We start from the raw sequence: 25,706 nt of genomic DNA, 5'->3' as shown, positions 1-25,706 counted from the left end.
TGTAATTCTTAATATACCGTCGAAACAGCTCTTGGCTGGAAGTAAATCCGTGTTCGTTCTCGGTGTTGATCCCCGAGTCACAACGGAAATTGAAGTCGAGTGGGCCAATCTCTTTTGCAGCAAAACATCTATAAGCTGGATTTATTTATTCTGTCTCGCTATGTTTGCGCTTTGATATGGCCAATACTTCTCATTGAAAGAGCTGTCTACACGGAGGGTTGAAATGTATCTCGATCTTTGTTCTACAAAGGTAGGATGATGATGCTTGAGCAATACTGATACAGTCAAATTCGAATGTTCCAAATTTCCAGTGCGATCTACCTCTCGCAATGACACAATTCTCCTGTTTCCAATCTCGCCGCAGGGACGGATCGGCAATCTTTCTTAGGATCTTTCCTTCACACTGAAAGGCCATCTGATGCACTTTCCAGTTATGTAACTCCGCATGCACATGCGAACGTGTCTAACATCTGGAATTCAGGCGTTGCGAACACGTCTGATCCAGGCGGCCATTCCTCCACGCTCCATTTCATTCGGATAGAAGGGGTAGGGTGAGTTGTAATCCACGAGCCATCCAAAGGTAGACTTGATGAGCATCAGGTACCAAAACGCAGCACCGTAGGCAAGACCCAGAGCCCACTGACGCCCTGTCAACTGACCACTGCTTGTCATGTAGCGTATGTAATAATAACCGAGAGGAATATGCATCAAAATCACGGACGCCAATCCTGGGTTGTAAAATGTACCGAGCTTCATGTTCATATTAATGCCATGAATAAAGAATTGTCCGAAGCCGAACAAGATAGGTGCTAGTCCGGCCCAGACGTAATCAGGGAAGAAGACAGGAGGAAGGTAGAATCCGTATGTAGCAACCACGTTTGTGAAAGTCGAGGATTGGGAACTCAGAGGGAACCGATCAGGGCGTTCGCTGGAATGAACACCCATGTTCATTGCTGCTGGAAATCCTCCAGGAAAGCGATATTCCTCAAATTGATGAACCAAGACAGTCATAAAATTGAGCAGGAGGAATTTTTGCGTTGTCGTCAGCTTGGACCGGTTGAGGTGAAAGTATCGAGCTGATACTATAAATGATATGACACCGAGGTCATACCAGTGATGGCGAATAAAATCGAGCATTTTGACGGGTAGGCGCTGGGATTCGTAGATATGGTGTGACTGGTGTGAGACCGGTGTGTGACAGACAGTTCAATTTTTTGAGGAATCTCAAAGGAACGCTGGGCGCTTTATAGGGATCAGCTGGGACAGTAATGGATTGAGGATTCTTGGTGGTCTGAGACAGGATCTCAACGTAGCTTCCACAAGTGGGGGAGATGGAAAATTTCTCCTTATTTCGTCATCATTAGTTATTTGATTCCTCCATTCTATCTTGTGACTGCGGATATTCGGGGCTCCGATCTTCTTAAGTCCGAGGCCCACAACGTTCTATTAGCGACCGGAGCGGGCCCAAGATCGCCGCATTCATCCCTGGAACTCGGGTTATCCGGTTCTCCCGTAATGGTTCTTAGCGTATCATGCGGTCACCTTCGGCACCGTAGCTTTAGTTTAGTATCGTTGCTCAAACGAGGTTATTGTTACGGGGTTGGTGCACAGCACTCTCTGCCGAGATTTCCGATCGACATTCTTGTTACACATGCCGCGACTGGCAATGGCACGGGGATTCCGATGCCTGAACCTTGCTGATATGATGTCACGCGGGAGTTGCAGGACAAGTTAGTTGCCTTTTAAAACAGAGCTTCTGGTGCTTGCAACAATCCAAATGAGATTTCGTCAACACTCACACATACCTCGACCATAGTTGTCCTTAACTTACTTATCATGTCTTTTCATATTACTTCAGACGGTCGCAGTGTCGTGCCGCTTGTTGCAGCCGCAAAGCAACTTCCTTTTCAAGAGTCCCAAGTCCATCCAGTCATTTCGGCGAAGACCAATGAAACTGTGCACTATTTCCAGTCGGCAACAACTTCGGATTGCTCTGCTGCTTGCGATGCAGCTTGGCAGGCTTTTGCTCATGGCTTAGAGGGAAACACCCCGTGGAAAATTGCGGGCGTTGAGCAGCGAAGAACCCTCCTTGAGCGAGTTGCCAACCTTCTCCTGGAGCGGGAAGAAGAATTCATTCGAGTTCAGCAGCTGGAAACCAGCAGTGGACTACTCTGGTCGAGACACAATGTACGAACAACTGCCAAATATGTTCAAGAGATTGCCTCGGCTGTGTCCAGTATCAAAGGAACCATTCCCCCGAATGACAAACCAGGAACAATGGCATTTGTTTTTAAGGAAGCTATCGGCCCGGTTTTGATCATACCTCCGTAAGTGAGAGTTCCAGACTTTACAGGGTACATAAAACATATCGGGATATACTGACTCAATCTAAATTGAGGTGGAATGCGGCGCTCAACCTGTGCACACGGGCACTTGCGGCAGCTATTGGTGCCGGCTGCACAGCCGTTTTGAAAGCCTCGGAGCTCTGCCCCTATACACATAGTCTGATTGCAGATGTCTTTACTGCGGCCGGTGCTCCTCCTGGCGTTATCAACTTTCTCTGCGCGGCACGACCTGACGCTTCAGAAGTAACTGAATATATCATTGCTAACAAACATATCCGGAAGATTGACTTTATCGGTTCTCCAGGCGTAGGCAAGATCATTACTGCCACGGCTGCAAGGTACCTGAAACCGGTTCTTCTAGAATTGGGAGGTAAATGCCCCGCAATTGTTCTTGATGATGCAGACCTTCAAAAAGCTGCAGAAAGATGTGCGCGAGGTGCTCTTATGCATCATGGCCAGATTTGCTTCAGCACAGAGCGTATAATTGTTCAAAGAAAAGTTGCAGAACCCTTTACAAAGGCCTTAGTTGCAGCCGTTCAAGCCCTTGAAGCTCAAGATTTTGCCGGGACTGCAGTCTCGGAAGGCATTGCGAGCCACGCCTTGGAGGTTTTGCAAGAAGCAAAGAGTAAGGGTCAGCAATTTATCGTCGGGGATGCAGCCTATAGATCGGGCCATCCTAACTCCCTGGTACCTGCTATTGTGGCGATTGATCCGGCAACAAATCCTGATGATCTACGAATTGTGGATGAGGAAACTTTCGGGCCGAGCGCCAGTCTCTATGTCGTTGATACAGATGAAGAGGCTATCAGGCTGGCGAATCGGTCTGCCTTTGGCCTGAACGCTGCTATTCATACGGCCGACCTTGAGCGTGGTATGCGCCTCGGGCGGCAACTTGAGTATGGACAGGTACATCTCAATTGGGAAACGGTCTATGTTAGCCGTAAGTGCTTGTTGCCATACCTGCTATGTAAGACATTCTTGCTGACGCAAATTACAGCAACTGGTCCCCAGGGAGGCCTCAAAGCCAGCGGCTGGGGCAGGCAGAACGCACTCTGGGGGTTGGAGGAATTCTTGGAGGAAAAAAGCATCACCTGGCACGGAAAGTAAATTTCTCGAGGTATATATTGCTCCCTTCGAACATACGATCATGGGATTTTACACAATAGCAGAATTGATAGTTCAAGTGAGCCAACTTCTTGATATGATATCACAAATAAGCGAGTGCCAATGTTGCGTAAAGCTGTTGCCTATGTGCAGCCTCCTGCATTCGCTATCTTTCCTAGTGTGCATCAAAAGCTGTTTGTCCAGCTATCACGGTTGATCAGATTTATTCTACCCTTAACATATCCTACCCACAGATACATGGTCTTCCTAAGGCTCATCCGCGAGCAGCTACACCCGATGGCCAACCCACGACGTCAAGAAATCAGAAGTCACGCCAAATCGAACTGACTACGATGTAAGCGTCCAGCATCAGCCTTAGATTAGCCATCTGCCTGTTTTTATATCTGGATCTCTATGGATAAAATTCCGAGAATACTTCATCTACGAAATATCTGGTTCTACTCTTATTGCTAAGAAAAAGTAAGAATTCCTCAAAGATTATTCATATCAGAGAATTTTCGAAGCACAAAGTGGATTAATGGATAGATATACTTTAATTTACTTATCATGCTAACATTATTTTCGCTAATGAGATCTTTTGGATTATAGGTTGATCTACTTTGTTGTTAATGACTATTTCTTATTTATAGAAAAGCTAGTAGTCTATAATATCTTTTTCTCCGAGCTTCAGCTAGCTTCTATTCTAAGACTGATGTGATTATCTTAGGATTCAAGCCAAGAATAGTGCTGACCACCGCAGATACTGAATAGCCTATTTTACTACTGGATAAAGGGTTTAAATATGCTGCTTTGACTAGAGTCGCTAACGGCCAAGTCAGGTCAGGTTAATTGGAAATTTTATACCTGACCGCCAGGTTATGGTCAAGTTAAGGGAATTTTTATACCTAACTACAGTATAGTCAAAAATCAGATAATTAACTATCTTAACTGTTCTTCATACTAAGATCTATCTACTATATCTCGTTGTAAGGGCTAAACCAGCCCTTCCAACTTTCGCAGATAACTGCGAAGGGAAATCATTTCATTTACAGTCATGCAGGTATGTGATGCCCGAAGTCCCCCTCCCCGCGTCAGGATAGGAGTACAGGATGGATCGGGGACTCAGACTATGCATTATCAGTACTGTGTCCGCTGTCACATCACATTCAACGGGGACATCGTGATAAAAACAGAAATGAGACAAGCAATTGCACCTCACAATCTGGCCTTGGGAGTTCTCTTGGTCTTCTGACTGTAAGCGTCCCAATCTACCGGCCGACCGGACTGGAACTCACGCACTCCATGGGCGCCATCGCCATCGGATCGCATCATCTCCTGGAAGAGTGCCTTGATTCCCGATGCCTGTTCGTCTTTGCCCGCGTGCTTCCAGGCGAGATTGACCAAATCCTTCGACATGCGAGATGCATTGGGAGAGACCCGGCGCAGGCGTATCAACAAGGTATCTAGCTGCTTGTCTAGGGCTTCTTGATTCTCCGCGACCTCAGCGACGAGGCCCAGCGAATACAGCTGCTGAGGCTTGACCGGACGAGCAGAGAGCATTGCCTCACGCGAAAACGCCACCCCCCATTCCCGGATAATATACTTCGAGATGGTTGCGGGACAAAGACCCAGCTTTCCCTCGCTCAGCGTGACAGTAGCAGCCTTGGTGCAGAGACGAATATCACAGGCAAACGCTAGTCCAACCCCGCCGCCAAACGCCGGCCCATTCAAACAAGCGATAGTCACCTTCGGACACTGATCAATTACCTCGAACAGCTCCGTCAGCCTTGTAAATTGCGCCTCGCTGCTCTCCACCCCCTGCGCCACCGAAGTACTCCCTTTCCCCAAGTCCATCCCCGTACAGAAGAACCTCTCAGTACCCGTAATGATAACCCTTGACACCGCTGGATCCGAACTCGCAGAATCTATCACCGACCGCAACTCCGCAATCATCGCAGCGGTCAACGCATTTCCATTCTGTGGACGATTCAGCACGACCTTCAAATTAACCCCGCAGCGAAACAGCCGCATCCCCTCGGCGTCAACAATCAAAGCCCATTGCAAAGCCGGTGACAGCGCCTGTCCCTGTCCCTGCGCCTGCTGTGCCTTCGACGACTGCCGAGAGGCTGCCGGCGACGACTCCGCAGCAGTCTTAGCCGCCAGCGCAGCTCCAGCCCGACTCCCATGCTCTCCAGCGGGGAGCTGCTTCGCGATCCAGAACCCCGTCTCGACTAACCGGGCCAGATCGACCCCTGTCTCGATCCCAGCCTCTTGGAACATATAAACCACGTCCTCAGTGGCGACGTTGCCCTTGGCTCCGGGCGCGAACGGACACCCACCCAGCCCCGCGACACTGCTATCAAAGACGCGTACACCACAGGTATACGCCTCCCAGACGTTGGCCACCGCCTGGCCGTAGGTATCGTGGAAGTGGCCGGCCAAGGCACCAATGGGAATACCACCGGAGTTCGTGAGATAGTCCAGGAGACGGCGGACTTTCGCGGGGGTCCCGACGCCTAGGGTGTCGCCGAGGCTAACTTCGTAGCATCCCGCTTGAAGGAGGGCTTGCACGCAGCGGAGCACCGCGTCGGGTGAGGTGGGTCCGTCGTAGGGATCGGAGAAGATGCAGGAGACGTATCTGGAACCTTATCAGCCTGAATTGAGTATAAGTTCCATAGCGAAAAAGGGGGGATTCAGTGAGGATTCCAAGGATCCAAGAACCATACCCTCGTACAACCAACCCATCCTTTACTGCCCGCCCGACCACCTCCCGCGCCCTCGCAAGTCCAACCTCCACCGAACAATTGATATTGGCCCGGCTGAACCCTTCCGTCGCGCTGACGAAAACAGCGATCTCTCTTACTTGGAGGGATTGTGCGATTTCTAAACCCTTGAGATTGGGGACTAGTACCGGGAGCCGAAGGTCAGGGTTGTTGTCGTGGCCTAATGCCCGGATAGAGGGGTGTTGAAGGAGATCCTTGCAGTCAGCGAGCTGGGGAATGTGGCGTGGGGAGACGATCGAGGTCAGCTCGATCGTCTTTAGACCGGTTTGGTGAAGCCGGTGGATTAAGTCGAGCTTGGTTGCGGTGGGAATCTGCGTGGGGATGTTTTGGAGGCCGTCGCGCGGGCCAACTTCCACAATACGGACTGTTGGCGAGGGCATGTTTTTGTCTTTGAGTTCAGTCTATAGATTTCAGGCAATAACAACTTCCAGTCCGCTAGAGTTTGTGCTGCATTATTTCCTACATATATCTACCCTAGCTATAGACTGGCGGTGGTAAAGTATGTGGGGAACTGGTTGTCTCTCGGACCGCCGGGTGTTCTCTACCCCACGGACTGGCGGACCGATGCTGTTTGGGGTGATGCAATACGGCAAGCTACTCGTGCCAATTTGCAATGACTCCCACCGCTGCTTGAGGTCCTGACCGCCTAGTATACCGCTTTCTTAACCTTGCTTGCTTATTTACTTATTAGCACCATAAGGACTGTCTTACTTGCTTATATATATGTAGTAGGAACTGTGAGGACTACTTATTCTAGCTGTAGTAACTGTAAGTCTAAGTAATAATTACTATAGTCTATCTTACTATATAGAACTACTTTAGCTGGAATTTAGAGAAGTATATAATTTGTCAAGGTGCGGGATGGTTCGCTGGCTTAATCACAGGCGAGGTGGTAGGACTAGCAGTTCTGGCTGGAGATCTCTCAATATAAGTCTTCTGGATTCTATCTTCTAGCTACTCAGTCAAGCTATCCTCAGGTTCATAGACAAGACGTAGCTCAAAGAGCTACAAGCAGAATCAGGAGCGGGAAGGAGGTTAAGGGGGTTGTGGATCACGTGCAGGGCGGTCAAGGGGTAGGAAGGGTTAAGCAGGTTGATCAGGTCGGTTAGGTCGAACAGGGCGGGTAGGTCCTCTGGGGTTGCACCGTGACATAATTAAAGTCTAGTAGTTAGGATCTTATACTAAAATAATAATATAGTATAATATATAGACAGCTTAGAGCTCTGTCTATGAAGCTGAATCCTAGTACTAATCAATAAGAGCTTATAATTTATATACAATAGGTCTGTTTTCTTACAATTAGAGTAATCTGATTGGCCGTAGGCAAGCTAAGCCTAATCTAGGTGGTTGACGGTTCGAACCCTGCCAGTTCCATGTGATCATTTTATTGCCGGCAGAAGGAGGGTTATTGCAAATTGGCACGAGTAGCCCACTGCAAGGAGGAATAGGAATGATTTTTGTTTTTTTTTTTTTTTTTTTCTACTTTGTCAATAAAAAAAAGGATTCATTCTACTTTCTTATTCGGACCTCCGACTGACTGCTTCTCTCACACTGAACATGTGAGTGACGACTATTGTCCTAGTATATTGTATTTCTTCGACATCTACAACCTCGCCCGGTTTCCCTCCCTCGTTCGCACCAAGCGATTCCCCAACTCACGCAGGATATGTTTCTGATGTTTCCCACTGCCGGTCTTGGGGAAATCCGCGCCGACGCCAGCATCGCCGATCCAGAAGATATGCTGGGGCGCCTTATGCCGCCCCAGCGTCTGACTCACATAGTGTCGGAGTTCATCGTGACTGACTTTCGCACGGCCCTTCAGAAACGCCCCAACCACTTCCCCATACCGCTCATCCTTGATCCCGACCACACTGGCCTCACTGATGGAAGGATGCGTCGTCAACCGCTCCTCGATCTCACGGGGGAAGATATTCTCTCCTCCTATATGTTTGGTGTCTCTGGTGATCAGCAGTACTCATTAAAGAAAGCAAATTCACAACAACCCAAACCAAGAAGAGAAGCATACGTACCCCGAATAATCAAATCCTTGATCCGTCCGGTAACAGCCACAAACCCGTCCGCATCCATCACCACCTCATCCCCCGTCCACATCCACAGCACCCCCTGCTCATCCCTCCGCATCACCTCTGCTGTCTTCTGGGCGTTCTGCCAGTATCCCTTCTGCACCGCAAATCCCGCTGTACACAATTCCCCCCGCACCCCCCGTGCAACCACGGCACCGGTGTGATCCACCACCTTCGCCGAGATATGCGGCAACACTCGCCCGACGGTATTGAGCCCTTTCTCAGCATCATCGCTCAGACACGTCATAAACGTCACCGGACTCGTCTCCGTCATCCCGTACGCGATCAGCACATTCGGGATCCCCATCTCCGTCTGGAGACGGCTTACAAGCGTCGGGGAGACGGGAGAGCCGGCGCCGAGCGCGACTCGTAGGGATGATGGGGTAGTACCGGTTTTGGCGAGTACCTCCAAGAAGGCGAGGAACATGGTTGGCACGCCGAGGATCACCGTTGCGTGTTCGGCAAGGAGTGCCTCCACACATCTAGGAGCAGAGAAGCTGGCGGACGGAAGAATTATAGTGCTGCCGTGGATAAATGAGGACAAAAAGCCAAGGACTAGACCAAAGCAGTGGAATAGGGGAGGTGGGGTAAGGACTTTATCCTTCGGCGTGAGGGCTAAACGTTGGCCGACGAAGCGGGCGTCGTTTATGAGGTTTCTTCATTCGTTTCCAAAAGGATTAGTTTATATCCAGAGAGCGATGTGTTGGAGGGGGGAGAGGGGAGTGTTTTAGAGAGGGGCGGGTTACGTGTGCGTTAACATGGCAGCTTTAGGGGAGCCGGTGGTTCCTTTGATATCTGTGAGTGGAAACGGACTTGTGCGATGGGAGAAAATCATTATTGAGGATTACCGGAGGTGAATTGGAGGTTGAGGACGTCCTCGGGGGAGATGGTGCGCGCGATGGCAGCTTGTTCGGCGGGGTTGGGATGGGCAGTGCTAGTAAAGACATCGTAGGGCTGAAGGTCGATGCCCGTTTGGCTGCTGGAGATGCCGTCTCCGATCAGCACAATCCGACGGAGCTCGGGAAGCTCTGAATTCAGTGATTCTTTGCCTCGAAGAGCGTGGATGTGGTCTGATAGGCTTCTGCTGCTGATGGCCGAGCTGATGAAGACTAGTTTGCATGCTGGTAGGATGTTAACCCTAGCTGGCACTGGGCGAGATCGGGGGAGGAGCAAGAAGCCGTACAGCTCTGGTGAACAGCTCTGGTCAATTCCCCCGGGGTATAAGTATTGTTCAAGACCACCACGGGACACCCAATGCGACCACCGCCGAGAAAGACTTCGATGTATTGGTAACAGTTGCCCGCCATGATGCCCACGCAGTCACCTGGACGCAACCCCATATTGAGCATGGCCTGGCCGAGCACACGGCTTCTGTCCGCCAGTTGACTGTAGCTGAGCCGGACAGACTGCCACGGCACAACTACCGCCTCCTTAGAGCCGTACTGAGCTGCTTGCTCGTCGATGAGCTCGCTCAGCGTCTTGTGCCAGAGGGCAGGCTCGGTCGGGCCGTGGACTATAGCGAGAGGGGGAGTCATCGTTGTGTGCGTGGGTATCTCTATGAGGGGAACAGCTGAAGTGGGAAAGTAAGAGAAATTGCCTATCGAGAAGAATCCTCTATCCAAGGGCGATATAAATATAACTAAATCGCATTATTCAAATCCCCTGTCCACGATCCCCGCACTCCGCTGCTGCACTGACATGACGGGCTGCGGACCTGCGAGCGGGATCAACCAAAGGCATCGGTCCGAAAGGCAATCATTCCCCACACAGCATGGCCATCTCTAGTATTTCATTTCCCCCCCGCCATTTTGTCCAATTCACTAAGACTGCTCTTACTTTGACAAAGAAAAAATCAACGTTTTCTCTGGATATCATTATGGCAACTCAATCCTCCTTCCCACCTCTTCAATCCAAGATTAACCTCAACCATCCGCGCTATCGAGCCAACCAGGAAACATGGAAAACTGTTCTAGACCAATTTGAGGAGGCCCTAGAACAAGTCTCGATTGAGGGCAAGGATGTGTCTCTGGCACGACATCAAAAACGGGGGCAATTACTCCGTAGGTATAACTCATTCTTACCGTCCACCTAAGCTGACAACCGAGCAGCCCGGGATCGTATTTCCCTCTTATTGGACCAGGACTCGCCCTTTCTAGAGATCGGTGCCTTCGCCGGCTATAGGAACCCCGATTCAACGCCATGCGCGAATTTGATCGCGGGGATTGGGAATGTTAGGTACGCTTTCTAGGTTCGCTATTCCTATCAGTCTTTATACTTACTCTATAGCGGCCGACCATGTATGCTCATGTCACATATCCCAACCCAGAGCGGCGGGGCCTGGAACGAGATGACAGGTTTGTCCCCAAAGTAGTCAAGCCTGAGAAACACACTAACCATCTCGTTCAGTGCTCAAAACGAACCGAATTTTGGAAATAGCCTTCCAGAACGATTTGCCACTCATTTCCCTAGTACAATCGGTACCACCCCATCACCTTTCTCGCAGCAAGTACCAAACTGATTGCATCATCCCAGGCTGGTGTCTTCCTCCCGCAACAATTCCGAGTCTTCCATAAAGGAGGTCAGCTATTTCGGGATCTCGCCGTGCGTACCCAGCATGGCAAACCCTCCTGCGCGATCGTCTTTGGCTCCTCGACGGCCGGGGGCGCCTATCACCCCGCGCTCTCCGATTACACCATCTTTGTCGAGAACCAAGGGCAGGCGTTTCTGGCGGGGCCGCCGCTGGTGAAAATGGCCACTGGGGAGATAATCGAAGCGGAGGCGTTGGGCGGGGCGAGGGTACATGCCACGACGACTGGGCTTGCAGATCAGATTGCGACAGATGAGTATGTGCGATGTTTCCCCTCGCCATCGAGCAAAATGAGTTAATCCACCATTGGCAGGCTGGAAGCCATCCGCAAAGCCCGCGAGTGGGTAGCGACCCTGCACATCCCATCACCCAAGGGGGTCATCGACACCATCGAGCCCCTACCCCCCAGATACCCTGTCGACGACCTCCTGAGCCTGGTGAACCCCGATATTCGAAAGCCTTTTGACATGCGCGAGGTCCTACTGCGGTTGACCGACGACTCGCGACTGTCGGAATTCAAGCCGGAATACGGACGCAATATGATCACCGGCTGGGCGCACTTCTACGGTAAACACAGCCTTTCCCTCACGTTCCCCCCCCCCCCCCCCCCAGCATTCCCCAGCGGAGAAGCAGCACTAACCCGGCGACCAAACCAGGGATCCAAGTTGGCATCATCGCCAACCAGCACCCAGTCATAAACCCAACCGAAGCCGCGAAAGGCGCGCAATTCATCCGCATGTGCAACCAACAGTAAGCCTCACCCGGCCCCGAACATAAACCCCCCCCACTAACAAACTTGGATATTCAACAGAAACCACCCCCTGCTCTTCTTACACAACGTAACTGGCTTCATGGTCGGTGCCAAAGCCGAGCACGCCGGCATCATTCGCACCGGCGCGCAACTAGTGGCCGCCGTCTCCACCTCGACCGTCCCGCACATCTCCATCATCCTGGGCGCCTCCTACGGGGCCGGAAACTACGCCATGTGCGGCCGGGCCTACGGACCCCGGTTCCTGTTCACCTGGCCTAGTGGCCGGTGCAGCGTGATGGGGCCGGAGCAGCTGGCCGGCGTGATGGAGAGCGTGCAGCGGAGCAGTGCAGCATCCACAGGGAAGGTGCTGGAGCCCGAGGAGTTGCGGGCGCGGGTGGAGCGGTTCCGGGCGGGCGTGCAAGCCGATGCGGACTGTTATGCGACGAGTGGGGCGTTGGTGGACGATGGGGTGATTGATCCCCGGGATACAAGAGATGTGGTGGGGATGTGTTTGGAGGTTGTAAGGGGCGCTGGGATTAAAGGGGCGGGGGGCCATCGATTGTTGGCGAGGATCTAAAGTTGTATGGGGGAGAAGAGTCTGTCGTTCACTCGACTTGTTAGTTTTGCAGTCTATTCCAAGGTGTGCGCAGGTGAGGGACACTTGATTAAGCGTGAGGGAGCACCTCTCTCTCGTTATAGTATCTACAATTTGGTTTGTCCACAGAAATAATATAGTGAAACGAGTCAGTTATGTCCTGGTGGAGCTCTCTACGGTACATGTAATATTGGCATTACTAGGTATATGTTGCCCAGAAGAACAGAGTGATTGGAATTGGGTCTGTACAAAGGCTACTTTTTCATGCTGCTAACCGACCCTTTGAATTGATAGTATTGACATAGAACTAGAATGTACCAGGAATAATTCTACTACCGTCTTAGATTGATGGATTGATGAAACGGCTATTCATTCACTAGACTGCAGGACTTCTGTGCCCCAATGTGACCAACGGACCGACTTGATCCACACCGGCGGGCAGCGGACAAGCGGTCCGATGCGGGGAAAGCAAAGCCAGACAGACGTTCAGCCAACCCTAACTTATCCATTCGGATAACCTCGAGCGAGCGGAACACGGAACGCTGCCTGGAATCCCTTATCTGGAATGTAAACCACCTTCTTCCTCTCACCTTAACCTCCTCCCTACCTCATGATAAACCATCTGCAAACTCTTGAACAAACAACGGTTTGCAGCAATAAGATGATCGTCTCCCAAAGCCCATTCGCGCAACATGCCTCCCCCTCGCGACCCCCACTCTACGTGGCCTCGCCCCCCGTTGACCCGACCACTGGCCGCCCCATCATCCAACGCCTCCTAATTGCCAACCGCGGAGAAATTGCCGTACGCATCATACAGACCTGTCGAAAACTCAATATCAGCACCGTGGCCGTCTACGTTACAGAGTAAGCCCAGTCCCACCATCAATCCCCCCTCTCGGGCACAACCTGATTATCTTCCAAAACCAGAGACTCCACATCCCGTCACATCCGTGAAGCAGACACAGCCATCTGCCTGGGCTCCCTGAATTCCAGTACCGACGAATCCCCCGGACCACAAGAACCAAGCAACAACACCCCAAGTAACCCCTTCCTCAACATCCCCCTCCTCATCCGCACCGCCCTCGCAACCCAGTCCGATGCCATCCACCCAGGCTACGGCTACCTCAGCGAGAACGCAGCCTTCGCGACCGCCGTGCGCGACGCCGGCCTCATCTTCCTCGGCCCAAGCACCACCGCTCTCACCTCGCTCGGGGACAAACGCGCCGCCAAGAGCTACCTTCGCACGCACGCACCCTCGGTCCCCCTAATCCCCGGCTTCGTCGGCACGAGCCAGACCCCGGCTGACCTGATCAGCGCCGCCACGGAGATTGGATTCCCCGTGATCGTGAAAGCCTCGGCCGGCGGCGGAGGAAAGGGGATGCGGATTGTCCAGGAGCCCTCCCAGTTCGAATCGGAGTTGAGGAGAGCGCAATCCGAAGCGGAGCGGGCATTCGGGCAAAGTGACTGTATTCTCGAGAAATACATCGCGGCCGCCAAGCATGTGGAGATCCAGATCTTTGGAGACCAGGATGGGACGGTCATTGCGTTTGGAGAGCGCGATTGTTCGGTGCAGAGACGGCATCAGAAGGTCGTGGAGGAGACGCCGTGTGGGTTTCTGACGGATGAGATGCGGCGGGAGATGTGTGATACCGCGGTCAGGATCGGGACGCTGATCGAGTATGCCGGGGCGGGAACGGTCGAGTTTGTGGTGGATGTGCAGACGCGCCGGTTTTACTTTCTCGAGGTAAATGCTCGGTTGCAGGTGGAGCATCCGATCACGGAGGAGGTGATGGGGTGGGATTTGGTGGCGTTGCAGGTATATGTCGCGGCCGGGGGCAAGTTAAAGGATTTGCCGGGGTTGGAGGGAGGCAAACTGACCACTCCAGCGCAAGGCCATGCGATTGAGTGTCGTCTTTGTGCCGAAGACCCGAAGAACAACTTCTTTCCGGAGCATGGGAGGATTCAGCTGTGGCGGCCGGCGGACGGGGTTTTGGGCCCGGGACGGGATGTGCGCTATGAGACGGCGATCCAGACCGGGGCCGAGGTTTCCATTTACTTCGATTCGATGATCGCTAAGATCGTTGTCTGGGCGCCGACGCGCGCGCTGGCGATTGAGAAGATGAGTCGCGTGCTGGCCCAGACGGGCTGTGTTGGGGTCAAGACGAATCAGCTCTTCCTGCAGCGCTGTCTGCTGAGTCCCGAGTTCCGGAAGCCGACGTATACGACTGCATTTATTGCAGCGAATTTGGAGCAGTTGCTGCAGTTTCCCGAGGTGCCGCTGCAGGAGTGTCTCCCCTTTATCCCTAGCCTGGTGATTCGAAGTTTGGCCGCGTCGGCAAATACTCGTGCGCGGCCATTCCAGCACATCCGCAGGCAGTTCCGCAATCAGCACTGCGATCCAGTCAACATCCACTGTGACGTGATCACGACCATCACCGGTCCTCAGGCCGAGACCTCGAGCATCTGTGTCTGGGATCCACCGGCAGCAGGGCAGTCCCCCAGCCTGCAACATGCGCGACTCGTCCCTACGCCAGCCCAGAAGGGATCCAGCTCCGCCACAGCCCAATACAATACCCTCAGCAACACTCTCCGTAACGGATCCACCAAAGCTGTCCCATCGAAAGCCATTTCGGTAGACTCCTGGCGACCCATCGAGAACTCTTCAGACCCATCAAGTCCATCCACCACCTTCACCATCGAAGTATCCATTGATGGGCGCAGAATTGTTGCCCACGTCGCTGTTCCTTCCCCTGGAACAGCCACCGGAATGGTCGACCGTTCTCAAAGAATCTACTGCCACTTCCCATCACTTGGGACATACATGGAATTTCAGCGGGACAGCCTGCTCTCGTTTGCGGAGAGTCAAAGGAGGGATGCAACAGCCGAAGAGGCGGGGAAGCGTACGGTCACTGCGCCGATGCCGTGTAAGATTTTATCGATCGAAAACAAGAATGGAGATCCAGTGAAGGCGGGGCAGGTAGTCATGGTGATTGAGAGTATGAAGATGGAGTTGAGCATCTCCGTGGCGGTGGACGGGGCTTTCCAGACGGAGTGGCGGAAGGGAGATGCGGTGGAGGAGGGAAAGGTCCTTTGTTCGGTTGTATAATTTTTTGTATGTATGTTTATAGCTGGTTTGGTGTTGAGATATGATAGATACATATTCTTGGTGCGCATTTCAAGTATTTGTGATCTCCTAGCGGCCTTTTGAACCTTCATAGGGTAAGATGTAAAGAAACAATCTGTCAGGACGAAACGACACCAGCAGAGGAGAGACGCGATTGGAGCATTATGTATCTCTAAGATTGTCGTTCAAGGGCCTATTCAACGGAGCTGCACCATGGAGAACTCAATCCTGAAGTGACACAAGACTCGCTGACCAGCAGCAGCGCATGATATAGTTACACTAAGTGACGAACTATATGAATTATAACTTACTCTGTCCCATCCTGGCTAGAGCCTTGATCTCCTGGTTAATCGCCAAATCGGACAGAATCTCCTCACTGCCACCGCCGACCACCATGACTCGAACATCCCTACTGATCTGCTCAATCCGCGATCCCCGACCATTCTTCGAGTACCCCAAGCCTCCCATCACCTGCTGTGCCTCTCGATTGACCATCTCCAAGGTTCTACCCGCCAATACCTTCAGATTCGCAAACAATCCTCCCATGGCCAGGTCACGGCCTTCCTTGCGCGCCGTATCCGCCATGTAGACCAACTGCTCCATCCAGGCATAGGCCGAATCCAGACTCCGACCCATCGCACTGAACTTGGCGCGAATAACCTGATTTTCAATGAGCTTCTTCCCAAAGGTCTCCCGCGTGATCGCATGCTTGTACGCATCCTCCGCACAGACCCGTGCCATGCGCAGCGAAGTACAAGCCAACCACAACCGTTCATGATTGAAGTCTATTATCCCATCAGTTAACTGCCCTTCACTTATGCCAACGAGAGAGAGAGAGAGAGAGAGAAAAAGGAGATAACTCACTATTCATAATGATAGGAAAACCCTTATTCTCCTCCCCGAGCAGATTTGCCACGGGGACCTCAACCTGATCGAACTCGATATACGTGGAACCTGTTAAAAGTCAATCTCCCCTTTCTTAGCCACTCTAGTCGCAAAGAAAACATACCACTAGCCTCCACCCCCGAATTGCGTATCTTTCGACATGTCACCCCCGGCGTCCCCTTCAACGGAATGACTAACGCCGAAATGCCCGCAATCCCCGGGCCCCCGGTCCGCACCGCTGCCGTACAATAATCCGCGAAAATCCCATTCGTGATCCACTTCTTCGCTCCATTCACCACATACACGTCGCCACGCCGCTCCGCCGTCGTGGTGATTCCCGCGACATCTGAACCCGCTGTTGTATACATCCCATCCCGCAAAAGTCAGCATCCCCACTCCCCGAATTACCAGATAGAGAAAGGCAGGGGGGGAAACATACCATCCGGCTCCGTAACCCCGAGACAAAACCGCACCTCCCCACGTACCAGCGGTCCCAGGAACCGTTCTTTCTGCTCGGCATTCCCGAACTGCACGACGGGTGGCGCCCCGATCGCGTTTCCGCACCCAAGCGCCCACACTACGCCGAGGTATCCGCAGCGCGCCAGCTCGTCGATTACGATCAAGTCATGGAAGGCGTCCCATTGGGAGGCGGGAATGTCGGCAGGGAGGCGTTGGTTGGATTGCTGAATGTGGGCAGTGGCGAGGGGATAGATTCCCGCAGCGGTGTAGCCCTTTTTCGCGTGATATTGTTGGGCCTGTTCTTTGGATTTAGTGTTGTAGTTCGGATGGATGGATGGATGGATGGATAGGGACGCACCTCGGGCGGGACGAAGCCTTGCGCTTCCCATTCGTCGCAGAACGGGGCGATGTGCGTGTCTACATAGTCCCGGACTTCGCGCTGAAGGCGGTGGTGGGAGGGGGTGTAGTAGGGACTGTTGGTGAGGGGGCGGGTGAGCCAGAGGGGGTCGGCGAAGGGAGTGCCTGCTAGGGACATTTTGTGCTCGTAGTTGGGTTTTGGAAGCGATTCACTAGTTCAGGTGGGTTTGGCGTTCTTGCGGGAATGAGGCAAGGGGAGGGAGGTACTATATGGGAATCTGTCGAGAGGTTGGACTGGGTGCGTTTGTATACTTTGATTATACTTATGGGTGCGCTTTCGGCAGGAAGTGGTAGTCGGGTGCGGGCCGGATACGGGTGGTACGTTTTGTCGTTTAGGTGGGTCACCGTGGCCTTTGTAGGATGGATTGAGGGAATGGAAATTGTATATGCTGGGGGATGGTCAGGTTCTGGGGGCTCAATCAGTCTGTCGTCCTTGGGTAATGCGAGTAGATGCTCACTTACAAGTGGGAATACCGTCTCGGTCCGATAAGCCTAATTGGCTGCCCGGTCGAATATCGGTCCGCTGCTCGGTCCGATCCCGTGCTGGTTCCGAGGCTGGCCCATTTCCCCGCAATTAGCATGAAGTCTGGGGTTGAGGACTGGGAGTTGTACGGACTTATTGAGGCACGACGCTAGGTATATCTACACGATAGGTCATCTACAATTGTACTATATTCAGCACACAGGGTACAAGTGAACCATATATCATTCATAGCATTACACCTCATGTCTCAAATGACGCCCGCAGACACCGCTTCCCAAACGACAGCAAAACAAGCCCGAGAAGTAAATCCACCCTACAATCACATCAGTATATTTATTCGGCATAGCCAAGCACACTGCAAGTGAGCCCGCCGTTCCTTGAGCATCATCATCATCAATCCCTGCATCAAAAACCCCTTGACAATCTGCGGCCCCAGCCCCTTGTGCAACCTTGGGCGTCTTAGACAGCAGCATCGTCTTCGCGACAATCAAAGGGTGCGTGACAACGGTTGCAGCAACTTTTGACAACGCCCCAAGCACTACCCTCCCTTAGCAACTAATCATCGTAGCACACGGAGAAGAATGAACATACAAAATGCATCCACTGCTCTCACCCGCGCCACAGTCCCGTCCAGCCGTCCTCGATGCAAACAATCTCGCGCAGCTCCGCGACCATCGACTTGGCATCGTCGCTCGCGCGGCGGGTCTATTGTCTGGTCACAATGACGGCAATGGGATTTGTTCACCGTTGCGCCATTGCGCTCCCTATCGCTCTGAGAAGCAGTTCCGTCACAATATTGGTCTCCCCGGGGTTATGAAATCCCCGGAAGAACCTCTGGTATGCAGTCCGCGCATGGGTCGACCAGTAAAAGTAGGCGAAGTTCATGAAGGCGGTGTTGAGGATGGAGCTGCTCAAGCCACGGTAGAGGCCGGGGAGCCCCTCTTTCTGGATAATGTGGGTTACGGCTGAGATAAAAGAGTCATAGCTTGGTGGGGAGAGGGGTGGACCGTTCGGTTCGCCCTTTTCCTCGCTTCGAGTGGTTCTTTGGCGGTGTTGGACTTGGACTTGTAGTTTTGTTTTGATTGATGCTAGAAGATATTTAAAAATAGTCTCTGGGGTAATTAGAACGCGATGAATTCGGGGACGGGAAAAGAGAGCATTGATACTCACTTGTCCAGTGGACACACAATCACATTCGCTAAGATGCCGTCTGTGGTGCCTGAGGCCATGGCCTCCCATGGTGAGAGTTGGTTCTTGGTTGTCATTTTGAAAAGTGTTCTACCCCTTCATCCGGGGAAGAACAAAAAGAAAAAAAAAAAAAAAAAAAAAAAAAAAAAAAAAAAAAAAAAAAAAGAAAAAGAAAAAAAAAAGACAACGAAAGAAACAAAGAAAGGTAAAAAAAAAACGGGAACCCAAGAAATTTGGCATATGGTCCTCCTTATCCCTAGCAGAAATGGTGGTACAAGGACCCAAGCGGCCCGGAAAAGCCACCCGGTCCGGCCGGATTGAGAGCAATCCGATGCATCGAGAATTCCTCAGCAAATGAGTTCTGTCCTCGGCATCCTATAATTCACAGGAAGTTCACTTCATTCAGTCGTAGAGCCGGCGATAGACCCCGAAACATATCCGCGTGGCTCAGGCCTAAACTCGGAGATGATGGCGAGATCGGCATATTCGACCCCAGATCCCAGAATGTAGACAAGGGGATACTGGGGACATCCGAGCCGGACGCACTCGATGTCTTGCGCGGATTGCTGCCCAGGGTCGAATATTCGAGCATGGACCACAGGGTCTCGTCGGACATGGGATCCAGATCGCTCGGTGGGGTGGTTGGGTCGAGAACGCTACTTAAGTCGTGGCGCTGGGCGTGGAAATCACGCAGGCGGATGGACTAATTCCATCAAAGTGGTTAGTGGTGATTACCTTATAGTGGGTATAATTGACATACCATGTAAGCGGCATGGGTCCAGACTTGGGCTAACCGATCGAGCATATCAACAGCATCCTGGAAACGCTCCAACATTTCCGAAGGCCGACAAGAAAGACTCTGATGCTCCTCCTGTGACGCGATCGACAGAACCCCTCCCGCGATCGCTAGGCAGTAGGCATAGAACGAGGACTCGACGAGTCCGCCCGCCTCGAACACATCCCGGAGAAGAGCCACAAGCTGCGTGGCATGGTCGAGTCCATTTTGCAGGGCGCGGGTGACGAAGCTATGCGGAACCTTGGAGCCAAAGGGCTGGAGGCAAAGGCTAAGAACAAAAGGATGATTCAACAAACAGTGGCACAAATGAAACAGGGTGTGCGCGAAAATCTGGTGCCCCATTTCTTGATGGTTCGGGGTCCCCGTCGCTTCAGCACTTTCCCTTAGCGTATCAATCACTGACACAATTCCCGATTTCGCATAGGATTCAAATAGCAGCAAGGAAGAACTGATCGCGGTGTATTCGGACTTGGTGTCCCAAGGCGGAATCTCGTCCGTCTGCCGGTTGGCATACACGTATCGCGTGCAGCGTCCGAAGATGGACGCCAGAAGAATGACCAGAGCAAAAGGGCTGGGGCTTTCGGCGATCTCGGTGTTCCAGTTGAGGAGCTGATGCAGGGTGTATGTCTTCTTCTTCTCGCCCCGTCGGATAGCGTTCTCGTCGCACGGAAGCTGGACGTGGCAGTCTTGGTCGAGAATGACAATCGGGCGCGAACGTCCACTCGAAATGAGTTTGTCGAGGAGGTAGACGGACCAGAACGCTCGTCGACGGTCCTCCTGCTCCGCAGCAGGTAGGCAAGCATCAGGCTCGCTCATCAAGCCAAGTCCTTGTGAGATGCGCGCTGCCAGACCGATTTTCAACCACCCGGAATTGACGCGCCCCGCTAGGATTTCTGTTAGCTCAGACCAACCGACCCTCCCACGGTCGCTCACGCTAACCTACCTGTATAATCGATGACTGCCAGCATATTCACAGTTCGCACGACATGCACTCCGACATTATCTTCTACTGTCAAGTGATCTGTCAGGACGGACAGCCACGCCTCCCGAGCATAGACCTCTGATGTCTCCAGCACCCTGCCTGCGTAGAACTCGTGGGTGGTGAAGCGGACGGCGGAGGCCAGCACGGCTTGTATCAAGCATCGAGGCAAAGTCCCATTCTGTAGTTCCTGTCGGAAGCCGGTCTCCTGGAAATTACTGTAGGGCTGGTTGTGCACATGAAGAAAATAGGTGTCGATGATGGAGTCCAGGACAGATGGCGAGGGGGTGACAAGGGGGTGAAGACCGATGACAGCAGGCTGTATCAACGGCATCGGCTGCGTGGGAAGTTCAGAATCTATGGATGATCTTTCGCGATCGATCAGCATAGCCGAATAAGTAACCCAAGCTGGGAATGAAAACATACCGGGGTTGTTGTGCGGTGTGCCCACTTAACTCCGCCAAGCGTGACTCGATCAACGAGATGCGCTGCAATAGTTGGGTCTACGAGATAATCAAATCAATTGTGTCACAATCTTAAGGGGAAACACGTCAATGGAACTGCAATCGTACATTCTCAGAGGTTGACGCGGTTGAGGTATTAGGAGGGTTGTCGTTGACGGTGACGGAGTAGGGCTCATAGATGCAGGAGTGCTTATTCCGGCGACAGTGGAAACAGATCGGACGCTCGCCCGAGCATCTAGTTTTCCTACGCCTACATAGACACAAAAGTCCAATTGCTCAGCGAAACTCCAGCCATCCCATATTGCTGGGTGACCTACCGGCAATTTGCGCACGCTTGCCGAATGCGCTTGAGATTGCCCCTTTGCAAGGGGTCCATGAGGAGATGGTGAGATAGGGACACATACGCTAGACCGATAATATTCAATAACCGGATATGATTCAGAGATGATGGTGACAAATTTTGGGGTGTTGGCACACGACGGACAGATAAGTGGAAGTTGCAACGCACAGAAGGGAAGAAGGAAGAAGCGATGGATGGGCGGGTGGAGCCCTCCTTTACACCCCGGCTTGCGCTGCGGGGAAATGTCGATCCTTTCACAACTGGACGGCGCTTTACAAATAGTCAACTGTTGAAGCCTAGGCATGTGACCCCCTAGTCTTGATTGGGTCATGGGGTGGCCTTGTAATTTATCTAGGCAATATATACCATTACCATACCAGACAAGTATGACTGAATCTTGCCACCGGGGGTTTCTCTGCCAACCCCACAAACTAGAGTTAGTCTTTGAATGTGTTCAGACGAGGAGAGAATAGGGAGGATTACTTTTACTGCCCTGCCATGCCCGTAGATCCTGCTGCGCTCCTCCTACTAGCCAGATGCCTCGTTGTTTTGACTGTCTGAGACACTGACTGGTCTGTATTTTATGTTTTATAAGCTTGTACATGGTCTAAAAAGCGAGTGCAGATGGCCAAACTTCCAACTCTTTTGGACTGGTTCCTTTCGTCAACCTGGCTTCGAGGTTGCTAAGTTTCTAGCGTCAAAAGTGATTAGATGTTGTCAAACCAGTTCTACTGCCATCCTAACCACTATTATTTACAGTCGATTTTCATATTCCTGGAGTGTGTGTTCTAATGTATACAATTCAGGAAGTAGGTAGTAACTAAATGCGTAAGATTCCCAGCATCGAAGATTGGGAGGAAGATTTTGTTACCATTGAGAAAAGCCTGGTGTGAGCGGAGGAGAAGTGGCACAAGCGTGGGGCAGCGGAATGTCCGGGACTTGTTTGGGCCGGGGACCAGCGACGGACGAATCGGACACCGAAGCGGCGCGACACCGAGCCGGCAGCCGCGCGCCGCGTCTTGCACCCTCAACTTTCAACTTTTTGAAGTCGCAGAACTCGCCCAAAACGCCCTGTTTCGCAGTTCACTTTGCTTATATCAATATGGCCGATAGAAAGTGAATATTTAGATCTCACTGCCAAGACCTTGAAGAGTAGAAAGTTCTCTATAAAGACTACCTACGCTGCCGCGTTTGACATTAAAATAAGCACTCTTGAAGATTATTTAGATAGCATCAGATTATATACTCAAAAGAATACTAGTAATACAAGTCAAGGACGGATTGCTCATTTTGCGTAACAGTAGCCGATCACCATGGCAATTACTGGTAGCTACGATGCGGAATATGGTCTGGATTTGGGAAGCATACTGCGTATATACAAGACGACAATCCAGAAGAGGGGCAAAATGCGGGGTAAAATACGGACGAAAACCACCCCGGTTGCAGTCATGTGACCTGCACACCATCGCTCGCCTGAATCAAGCAAGCAAGCATGATCACCGTCACAACCTCCGTCTGACTTGAGACACCCTTTTTCACAAAATCAGAAGCACCGTGCAGGCTGAGTCCCAACTTTCTCAGAGGGCTAGTCGCCAACCCTACTGATCTACTCTAGGCGGCGCTTTGAATATTTTCTCGTGTGCTGAGAGCGGGACTCGGATTCATGGGTGCGCGTTGTCGCCGGCCTTGATGAGGTCCGCCATCCGACCCGCAATGGACACCACGAGCATAGGCACGGATAATAGACAAGTTCCAATCATTCTCCTACAGGGTTGAGACCATATGATGGTGCAAATCACCAGGCGTGCGAACACTATTTCGGTCCAGACTTATATGTGGTTCCCTGCTTCTCTCATCTTGGTGATACTCTATCGTTCTCTGCGGGTAGTTCGGCGAGATACTCCTGATACGGGCGCGGAGAACTAGTGCCTCCAAGCGGATGTTTACTGTCACTCCCACGCCACGCACCCGCAGGGGAAGCAGCATGGACCGGCAGCTCGGCCGAAAACCGCGGCGGATGCAGTGGCACTCCCTCCCTCCGAGCGGCGTGTTGTGGGTCCGGTAGGGAGCCCGGGGGCCCGGGCACGAACTGCGCATACTCGTTCGACGGCGAGTGGGGCATCGATTGATACGACCATCGCTGCTGCTGGACCGGGGATGGGACCGGGGAGGCCCTCAGATTGCTGGCGGTGCGATCGGCGGGATTGTAGGTCCGCAGTTTCCCGTCCACGCCCACGGTCGCCTGCAAGACGCCCGCATCCAAGAGCTCGGCTTTCTTGATCAGGCGATCGACCAGCACCTTGGAGCTGGCGCGCAGCTGACTGCGCACCAGTGCCATCAGGGTCAGGTTGCATTCCAGGTCGACCTCCTCGCGCAGATACAAGCCCCCCGGGTCGGCCAGGGGCTTGTCGTCGCCGACTCGCTGGTCCCCATTGATGATTCGGTATGTGCTGCGCAGGTCGACCCCCATCGGAGCGTAGATGTGCGTTCGCAGACCCCACGGCTCGTCCTGGAAGCAGCCCTTGAAGCTGATCGTGCTGGGCACGAAGCGCACCCGCTCGAAGATCTCGTACCAGGACGAGTAGTACTCATCGGCAACAGCGTTGCGGGGGGCCCGGATCGCGTGGTAGGAGAGGACGAACGGGTTCAGGGTAATGATTTCGCCGTGGCTGTGCAGGATGGTAATGGCTAGCTGCTGGGAGATGGTGGGCGGGAGGGGGATGGTGTTGGTGTATGCTTCCTTTTTTCTCAACATTGTGGCAGATTCTCTTCACGGGCTAGATGCGGCAGGGAGATGTGTATACTGAATGGTATAGCCGTTATGCAGAGTCTGCAGAACTAGGATTGCGAGCAGATGATGTCCAGAGGTGGGCGAAAGAAAAAGACGTGAAGTGTCAGCAGGACACCTCGTATTCAGCCAGCACGTGTGATGTGGGAGGGTCTAACCCAATCTAGTCATGCATACATCCTTTAAGATTACTACTGAGCCACTTGCAATTCAATGCTCTGAGCCGCCTTTCGTCCGTCAAATGGATAGGTATGCGCCCGGCCATCCATTTCATTATCGCTTTCCGACCGCCCACTCCGCTGGTTCGCTCCACTCCAATATACAGTAGCTACGGGTACGGAGACATCGAAGCTGATAACGTTGGACAGAGCTGTATAGCAATATAACTTGCTAGCAAGATAGCTTGACACCAAAACAAAGACATTAATCTGAGATTGGGCCCCACAAACGTTTCGCGATAGACAGTTCTAGGCACAGGGTGGCGAGAAGTCATTGATGTCATCACGTAAGCAAATCTACCCCGGAATGCGACCAGCCACATTTGCGGATCGTCTGAGCCACCCCAGATCTAAGCCACATGCCGGATAGCTTGACAGTACAGGATGGAGATGCTAGATTTGAGGCCACTCCGCTGCCTTGCAACCTATAGTCTCCATATCACCTCTTCCTATCCCCCAGTCACGAATTCAAAGCGCGGTCGGCACCTCATAAGCCCACTTATCCTCCCCCGCCCACATCTAGAACGAGTTCTCAGCCTGCTGGTAGGACTCCGCTGGCAGCAAACTATCCAGCTGGGACTCCAAACAGCCATGCTTAGCCATTGACCTACCTCCAAACTGATCCTCAATCCACCGCATCCAGGAACGCTTCGCCGCATTGACAGAAAAGAAATGACCACCGTCCGCGACGGCCAGCAGCTCAAGGTCCCCGGGATAGCGCCTGCATGTCTCCTGCACCCTGCTTCTGGTCAGATTGATATTGACCGTCTCATCCGCCATGCCCTGAATGATGAGCAGGGGTCCTTTAAACGGCAGCCTTCCCGGGTTTGCCAGGTTGGACAAAGCATCCGCGTACCACGACTCATTCCAATCCGGTCGCAGGAACCCCGTTTCCGCAGCGCTCAATAGAGCGTACCAGCCCGAGGTTCCGTGGGTCCATAGCACTACCGGGGCGGATGATGCGTTGGTGGTGCTGCTGTTCTGACGGTGGAAGGCTCGTGGATGAAACGGCCAGAGGATGTACGCAGAGGCAGGAATCAAGGTGCCGTTCGCGTTGGTGGTGCTGTAGATGATGCGAGACAGGGCGGTCTTGGCCGGGATAGAGAATGGTGAAGGATCCGTGAACTTCTGCAGCTTGATCGTTTGGCTGGGCTCTGTGGGCCACTGATCCTGGGACAGACCTTGAATGTTGTAGAAGTCGTCCTGGTGTGCTCCGCCATTGGCAAGCTGAGACTGGTCGAACTCAGTGATGGTGTTAACAATGCGCTCCAGATCGCTTGTGGTTGGCTTGCTTGACTTGCTCCGAGGCGAGAGC

At 52.5% G+C, this 25,706-nt stretch overlaps 10 protein-coding genes across 10 annotated transcripts; 2 read left to right on the top strand and 8 right to left on the bottom strand.

The window, feature by feature from the left end:
• Positions 1 to 269: 269 nt before the first annotated feature.
• On the bottom strand, positions 270 to 1,216 carry BP01DRAFT_361253 (HXXEE domain-containing protein). The gene has a single exon (XM_025576107.1). It carries the CDS (start codon positions 1,135 to 1,137, stop codon positions 478 to 480), a length of 660 nt encoding a protein of 219 aa, XP_025426452.1. The 5' UTR covers positions 1,138 to 1,216; the 3' UTR covers positions 270 to 477.
• A 620-nt stretch (positions 1,217 to 1,836) lies between these two features.
• On the top strand, positions 1,837 to 3,452 carry BP01DRAFT_369878 (aldehyde dehydrogenase; the record flags this gene model as incomplete). Its single annotated transcript, XM_025576569.1, has 3 exons — positions 1,837 to 2,327; positions 2,399 to 3,285; positions 3,343 to 3,452. 3 exons carry the CDS (start codon positions 1,837 to 1,839, stop codon positions 3,450 to 3,452), a joined length of 1,488 nt encoding a protein of 495 aa, XP_025426451.1.
• Positions 3,453 to 4,664: 1,212 nt separating this feature from the next.
• BP01DRAFT_351327 (aldolase) lies at positions 4,665 to 6,612 on the bottom strand (the record flags this gene model as incomplete). Its single annotated transcript, XM_025573833.1, has 2 exons — positions 4,665 to 6,087; positions 6,176 to 6,612. The coding sequence occupies 2 exons, from the start codon at positions 6,610 to 6,612 to the stop codon at positions 4,665 to 4,667; spliced, it is 1,860 nt and encodes a 619-aa protein (XP_025426450.1).
• Positions 6,613 to 7,835: 1,223 nt separating this feature from the next.
• BP01DRAFT_351325 (acetyl-CoA synthetase-like protein) lies at positions 7,836 to 9,851 on the bottom strand (the record flags this gene model as incomplete). Its single annotated transcript, XM_025573832.1, has 5 exons — positions 7,836 to 8,173; positions 8,263 to 8,972; positions 9,063 to 9,102; positions 9,165 to 9,437; positions 9,500 to 9,851. 5 exons carry the CDS (start codon positions 9,849 to 9,851, stop codon positions 7,836 to 7,838), a joined length of 1,713 nt encoding a protein of 570 aa, XP_025426449.1.
• A 483-nt stretch (positions 9,852 to 10,334) lies between these two features.
• Positions 10,335 to 15,355, top strand: BP01DRAFT_377830 (uncharacterized protein; the record flags this gene model as incomplete). The annotated part of the gene is made up of 8 exons (XM_025577020.1): positions 10,335 to 10,376; positions 10,786 to 11,159; positions 11,217 to 11,411; positions 11,715 to 12,174; positions 12,247 to 12,294; positions 12,911 to 13,113; positions 13,177 to 15,173; positions 15,207 to 15,355. 8 exons carry the CDS (start codon positions 10,335 to 10,337, stop codon positions 15,353 to 15,355), a joined length of 3,468 nt encoding a protein of 1,155 aa, XP_025426448.1.
• A 240-nt stretch (positions 15,356 to 15,595) lies between these two features.
• BP01DRAFT_427074 (acyl-CoA dehydrogenase family protein) lies at positions 15,596 to 17,537 on the bottom strand (the record flags this gene model as incomplete). The annotated part of the gene is made up of 6 exons (XM_025579830.1): positions 17,076 to 17,537; positions 16,698 to 17,013; positions 16,383 to 16,613; positions 16,238 to 16,327; positions 15,685 to 16,158; positions 15,596 to 15,621 (listed from the first exon to the last, which is right to left on the bottom strand). Exons 1-6 carry the CDS (start codon positions 17,250 to 17,252, stop codon positions 15,596 to 15,598), a joined length of 1,314 nt encoding a protein of 437 aa, XP_025426447.1. The 5' UTR covers positions 17,253 to 17,537.
• A 688-nt stretch (positions 17,538 to 18,225) lies between these two features.
• On the bottom strand, positions 18,226 to 18,938 carry BP01DRAFT_211459 (uncharacterized protein). Its single transcript, XM_025571085.1, has one exon. The coding sequence runs from the start codon at positions 18,855 to 18,857 to the stop codon at positions 18,360 to 18,362; it is 498 nt and encodes a 165-aa protein (XP_025426446.1). The 5' UTR covers positions 18,858 to 18,938; the 3' UTR covers positions 18,226 to 18,359.
• Positions 18,939 to 18,990: 52 nt separating this feature from the next.
• On the bottom strand, positions 18,991 to 21,612 carry BP01DRAFT_361248 (Zn(II)2Cys6 transcription factor). Its single transcript, XM_025576106.1, has 6 exons — positions 21,363 to 21,612; positions 21,154 to 21,295; positions 21,008 to 21,084; positions 20,546 to 20,949; positions 19,567 to 20,486; positions 18,991 to 19,509 (listed from the first exon to the last, which is right to left on the bottom strand). The coding sequence occupies exons 1-6, from the start codon at positions 21,419 to 21,421 to the stop codon at positions 19,189 to 19,191; spliced, it is 1,923 nt and encodes a 640-aa protein (XP_025426445.1). The 5' UTR covers positions 21,422 to 21,612; the 3' UTR covers positions 18,991 to 19,188.
• Positions 21,613 to 22,899: 1,287 nt separating this feature from the next.
• Positions 22,900 to 24,379, bottom strand: BP01DRAFT_361246 (uncharacterized protein). Its single transcript, XM_025576105.1, has one exon. It carries the CDS (start codon positions 24,138 to 24,140, stop codon positions 23,238 to 23,240), a length of 903 nt encoding a protein of 300 aa, XP_025426444.1. The 5' UTR covers positions 24,141 to 24,379; the 3' UTR covers positions 22,900 to 23,237.
• Positions 24,380 to 24,395: 16 nt separating this feature from the next.
• Positions 24,396 to 24,812, bottom strand: BP01DRAFT_211423 (uncharacterized protein). The gene has a single exon (XM_025571084.1). The coding sequence runs from the start codon at positions 24,712 to 24,714 to the stop codon at positions 24,502 to 24,504; it is 213 nt and encodes a 70-aa protein (XP_025426443.1). The 5' UTR covers positions 24,715 to 24,812; the 3' UTR covers positions 24,396 to 24,501.
• Between the last annotated feature and the right edge of the window lie 894 nt (positions 24,813 to 25,706).

This window comes from Aspergillus saccharolyticus, assembly GCF_003184585.1.
Source record: "Aspergillus saccharolyticus JOP 1030-1 unplaced genomic scaffold BP01scaffold_68, whole genome shotgun sequence".
NCBI classification, from domain to species: domain Eukaryota; kingdom Fungi; phylum Ascomycota; class Eurotiomycetes; order Eurotiales; family Aspergillaceae; genus Aspergillus; species Aspergillus saccharolyticus.
Note: the sequence above shows the minus strand (reverse complement) of the source record. Positions and strands in the feature narration are given on the sequence as shown.